The sequence below is a fragment of the Trichoplax adhaerens genome, genomic scaffold (genome assembly GCF_000150275.1).
Source record: "Trichoplax adhaerens TRIADscaffold_4 genomic scaffold, whole genome shotgun sequence".
Lineage (NCBI taxonomy): Eukaryota > Metazoa > Placozoa > Uniplacotomia > Trichoplacea > Trichoplacidae > Trichoplax > Trichoplax adhaerens.
This window is the reverse complement of record NW_002060946.1, coordinates 5,678,578-5,684,594: the sequence shown is the minus strand read 5'-3', so window position 1 is coordinate 5,684,594 and position 6,017 is coordinate 5,678,578. Positions and strand designations below refer to the sequence as shown.

General features: G+C 32.5%; 1 protein-coding gene across 1 annotated transcript; it reads right to left on the bottom strand.

Moving 5' to 3' along the window:
- Window positions 1-3,104: 3,104 nt before the first annotated feature.
- TRIADDRAFT_55845 (uncharacterized protein) lies at window positions 3,105-6,017 on the bottom strand (the record flags this gene model as incomplete). The annotated part of the gene is made up of 7 exons (XM_002111586.1): window positions 3,105-3,696; window positions 3,792-3,847; window positions 3,944-4,147; window positions 4,350-4,432; window positions 4,686-4,752; window positions 5,587-5,681; window positions 5,912-6,017. The coding sequence occupies 7 exons, from the start codon at window positions 6,015-6,017 to the stop codon at window positions 3,105-3,107; spliced, it is 1,203 nt and encodes a 400-aa protein (XP_002111622.1).

The following is a 6,017-nucleotide window of genomic DNA, read 5'->3' as shown; positions in this document are numbered from 1 at the left end:
TACGCTATCAACAGACATATAAAACTAGATCACAATCTATACCAAATTTATTTATATAATATATAAATGATTCAACAAATTAAAGCATCAATTTATGCATTACATGTGACTAAATAGAATAATTAACGATTATTATAGAAGCGGGCCTGAAAATGAGTAATAAATAATGGTAAGATTCTCTTTAACTATATATGCTACTGTTGCATACGTGTATAGTTCAAATACTGAACAAGAAGGCCGTATAATCTAAAGATTACGTGATCCTATACAGAAGAGAACGTGTGATATAATGATAAATAGAATACTCTTCATCCTCTATAATGGCAGTCTCTTCATCAATAATCGAAAGTAAAATTTCTACATTTCTTATCAGAATTTGCTTTTATCTTAAACTAACTATAATTATCAATCACATGGAAAAGATATTGATATGCAATACTATATTGTCGTCTGTTAGTTATACTTTAACAGCATGATTACTGTTGTTAATACATATTGGAATTTAGTTTAATTTATTTTAGCCTTAAATTTTATTAACAACATTTAATTCTGGAGTGGATGTAACGTTCTATGTCATCCACTTAATTGCAAATATTAAACGGATAAGAATGATATCACCTCAAGTCACTTACATCCTTTCATTTGTCTTTGTTAAAGCATTAAATTCATTGATTAGGTATTGATTACTATATAAATAAGTAATCGCAAACTTTAAATTTGTGATATTCCAAAATTTTTCAAAAACAGTCATTATTTCAACAATTAAAGATCATACAGATCATCACTAAAGTGGAAATTTTTATGTTCAAGATTGATGCAATGCAATAAATGGTGTAATTATGTAAAAGTATGATATTAATCTTATTTCTGGAGATTGCATACGATAGCGTATACAGCATATATTCTTATACATATGCAAGTACTAAGGTTGACAAGAGGTCAAACTGTGTTAACTGATAGGAATAACTTTGTCTATAAGGTTAAGAAATTAAATGAACAGTTGATATAAAGCGTGGGAAGCAAAGAATAGATATTACCATTCCATATACAGGCAGCTATTGTGGACATATGGTGTCCACATGTAATCTAAATTATACTTCTATGAAGATTACGTTAGTACGACAATGATGAAGAGTTTTATAGGTAATTCTTCCTATCTTGATATCGTTGAATATGCATGCAATAAAATATTACTAAATTCAATATATTATTTTTCATGCATTTGCCCATCCGTTAAGTTATTTTTGTATTCTGGTGTTCAGCCCACTCCCATTTTGCAATATAAATGTTTATTTTTTAAAAGACGTAATTGTACTAACTAGAGATATTTTGCTATACTATGTTACGGTATTATTAACGTAATTGTCATAAAATTTCCCTGCTCTGTTATATAAAAACGTCATAAAAAAGAACATATGTCATCATCATCAACAACTATAAGATTGGTGGGATTGATTTTCGGCGTAAATCTCAAAAGACTTAAAATTTCTTTGTTACCACTAGCTGTTATATCAGTCATCAGTGTTGATTGTCGTGATTATAATTATTATAATCTATAAATTACTTAATAAATTGTATAAGAATCGATTTTTTTATAGTACTACCAAGAAAATTAATTTTACTACTACTTTTATCCTAATATATCATTTCGAAGATTAATATAATACAATAAAAGCTATCATTAATGTGATTGGAGTAAAATGGCTAATGGTGATTGCAATCACGATTTTTCTTCGGTAATAAACGAAAAAGATTACCTCAACATCGATAACAACAAAGACATGCCTATAAACGCGATGAACTTAGATGACAAAGGTTTAGGCCAAAATTACAAATTGAGATCACGTATAAATGGTAAGAAAAGACCGTCTATTAGTGACAGCAAAATTGTATAAATTTTTATATTTATTAAAAGTCAAACTTTTTCTGCTATAAATCTACCAGCAAGTTTCATTCATGTCCACTAAAATTAATGATAACACATTTACAACAGTAAGATTTATTGATTATACATTGTAATACTAAAACTATCAACTAAGTACGATATTCCGATAATTTGCCTGAACACTACCCTATACAATTATAACATAACGTCTCTTAATATATAGAAATTGTTAAATTAGAGTGATGAGCAGGTGGTACACATATCGGTCGTTAACTATCCAATGTATTTATAAAAGCTATTTACACGATACAAAGATCATACACAGGAATGATATAACAAAACGATGCTAGTGACGAGTAGATTGATGCTAAAAGCTCGCTTCAAATTCGATAGCTAATCTTTACGGTTTCATACTGTAGTACATTATTACACATTGATTGGATCACAAGCTGTATTAAGCTAGCAAAAGTAGATAAATGATAGCTGCTGATAGTAGCTTATTCATGTTTCTAAGTCGAAAAATTTTGAATGTTATATCCAACAGGAAGCTTTTTTTCCTCAGTGGAATCCATCAGTAATCAAAATTTTTGTAATATAGATAAACAGAAGCATTGCTGTATAAATTCTTTTGTGTATGATTTTAAAACGCAAAATTATTATACAATATCTTCATTCAATACACATACAGCAGAATATGTAATTACAAAGGAAAAATTATAATAAATTAAGATACTAATGATTGTGCTAAAACAGCTCCATAACAATTTTTTACCTATTTCGATGTTTCAAAGATAACGCCCAACGGCAGTAGTTTTACGTCAATAATTAACACTGCTGCAGTTCCTATTCTGTCTGGGCAAGAACTGTATGAATTACTTACATATTCACAGATGTACAGATATACAGTATGTACTGTATATGCCTTAAATATACTAAATAAATGTACATGTAGTATATTATGTAAGTACAGATCTATACGGACATATACATATGTATTATTTATAATATTCTAGGAATCTCCCATTACTGTAAGAATATTGAGAATCGAAATACAAGCATAAGATGCCTAATAATGTAAAATAATGGATATTAAAATTTATTACGCACAATTAGCGTATCATCATATTAAATTCAAAGTTACAGGCAATATCTTCTTATTAATTAATCATTATTAGCCCATAAATTAGTCGACGATACCTTTCTCTTACCAAAATAATAATTATACCACGCGCTCAGCCAATGAAGATAGGAAACTCTCTAACTTCATTGCTGAGCCTATGTTACCAGATACTCTTAGTCTACCTTGCATATAAGCCATTTTAGCAGATATCTGCCTCGTAAATAAATCTACCATGTCTTCTTCTGATATACTGATGATACAATCAGGTTTACAATTTCTTGGCTTTCCTACACCAGCAGATCCATCTCCATATTTTAAATCAATGTAATAAGTCTCCGTAACACCTCGTGATATCTCTAAATCTAATTGGTAAACAGCTCCTACATTAGCAACATGGATTCTGTTACATAAGCCATCTATAGCTGTAATAATATCATGTGGTGAAAGGCGCGCCTTTACATTTTCTTTCGCGTTGTAGGCTTCAGTGGAATCTACATGTGATTTACTGCTTGTATTTAACATTTCCAATGCGGTAGAATCATAGTTAATAGTGTTGTGACCAGGAGTAACATAGGTAGTATTATAACCAGGAGAAACAAAATTGATGTCAGTTTTTGGAGTATATGCGTAATCGGGTAATAAGATTGGGTTGGAAGTATCATCTTGGCGTCGTAGAACTCGGGGCAAAGTTCTGTGAAGGGTACATACATTACAATTAAATAGTGCAATACCGTAAGATCAATTTAAATGCATCTATTGCTTTTTTAAATCAAACTATAAACTTACAGCTCAACTCGCTGGATTTCCATACCCCATAGCGTTGTTTCCTTGTTTAATGAAATCTGAGAAATAAGCGTTATTTATGAGTTGAAAAGTTCAATTCAATCAATCATGGCATGATTGTAGGCTACAATAAATGAAGGTTAAATTCACTTTACTTGAATTTCATCATTTAAATGTGGCAATTTCGATTCAATTTCCTGTACAGTTTTTGTTGTAAGAATATTTTTGACAGAAGTTTGAGCGATTGTTCGTGATGAACAATTTAGATCCTGCGTTGCCATTATAGAGGTATTTGCATCATGAATACGATAATAGATGGATGCGCCAATAGAGATAGTAGCCTTATCTTGAGTTAAAATCTGGAAAAAAAAGATTGGAAGCAATGTTATACGTCATCATTTAAATGGCTAAAAACTATTATCTACAGGTACTACGTAAATTATAGAACCAGCTCAGAAAGTACAGGAAATACTGCAATTTTCTCAACTTGCAGTACAGTAAAAACGAATGTAAGTAGCACAGTCACAACTTACGCACGTTATGATTATCATTATTATTTACCTGTTGGGGCGGTACGTTGAATGCACGAGTCCTCATGTCGCAAATGGTCCAGTTGTCAATACACGGTAAAATTACGTTAATACCTTGAAAAAATGTGTAATGTTAGTATTCAAAACAGGATCATCCTCGATTACCGGCTTAGATGTTGTAGGGCGAGTTTAGCAATACGTGCAAGGTCATTGCACAATATCCACCTGGGTTGCGATAATTGGCTTGATAAACAAGATCATTACTAATGTTTTAACGCCTAGAGTAGCATTGTGGTGATATACGGCAGTAACCAAGTTGTATAAGTTGTTATTTTGAGATAAGTAGCGTCACAATTAATTATCTAACCTGATTTCTTGGGCGGAAGTAGTCTGCCAAGGCGGAAAATGGATAATACTTCATATTCCTTGACCGCCTATGTATATCATTGAATAACGTCAGCTCAATTCATTTCATTATACTTTAAAGGGAAAGTTCACTCATTACTACATCATTCAGTTCGATAGCATCAATACATGTTGACGACTCTTTACAGTATAGCAGCAGCAATGGATCGTTTTGAATAATTAATATATAATGATCACAGTTGCCATAGTATGGATGTCATTTCGCTTTAGGTATTCAGTACGGTATTGATCTAATGTTGTGATGAAGCACATCGACCACTCGTCTTAATTATTGTTGTTTGTTTTTTTTAAGTATTTTTAGGCAAATTCTATGTAATTTATTGAAGAGTTTTATTTCACTTGCTGAGAAATATATTGGCTAAGATCAACTTGCGAATGTAAATCATTGATACGATTGCTAGATAATATTACACGGCAGTGAAGATAATGTATAGTTAGTCAATAATTATAATGTGAAGTAGGTGGGATCTAGCCTATCCAACAAGGTAGTCCTAAGGCAAGTAGTACAGTTATTATGCTGAAAAGCGAATATGCATGGATACTGTAGCAAGATATTGGATTGAATCACCGAAGTGTATACTGTACTTCTGCTATTACGCTGAAAAGCGAATATGCATGGATACTGTAGCAAGATATTGGGTTGAATCACCGAAGTGTATACTGTACTTGGGCAGAAGTGGAAGTGTTGCATTTCAGCGTTGAAAGCCCAATGGTAGTCAATTAGACATCGCTAACTGTTGACTTATGGCTGATGGATTGGAGTAGAGTAAATTGGGTTTACAAAGCAAGACTAATGATCATTGATTGCACTGATAGAATTCAGCTTGGATGATCAGGCCTACCTTTAAGCAGAAGTACCATGAGAAAGGCGATGTTATCAGCATCAGCAGGTAACATAGCGACACGATGACATAATAGCATGGATGGAACTTTTTGGCTATCCATCATAATAATAAATAACATCAATAAGGAGAAGAAATCAAGTCTCTTCCAAGGCAACGTGTCTACTGAGCTAGTCTTAATCATTTTCAAAACATTCTTAATTGCCTTACATGGTAATTGGTTAGCCGTTAGTTGCCTATCGTCAAGAGGAATTGCGTTATATTTCATCGTCACCATTTTCCTCGATCGCAATCGGGTCCAAGTTGAAGTGGCGATGGCTTCAACCTTTCCAGTGGGTCACCTGCTTCTTATGACTGCCGTTGACGACCCTGCGTAGTACGGTACCATGGCGTGGTGCAACAGGCGACTGGCTGTCTTCTCCACTCGCCAT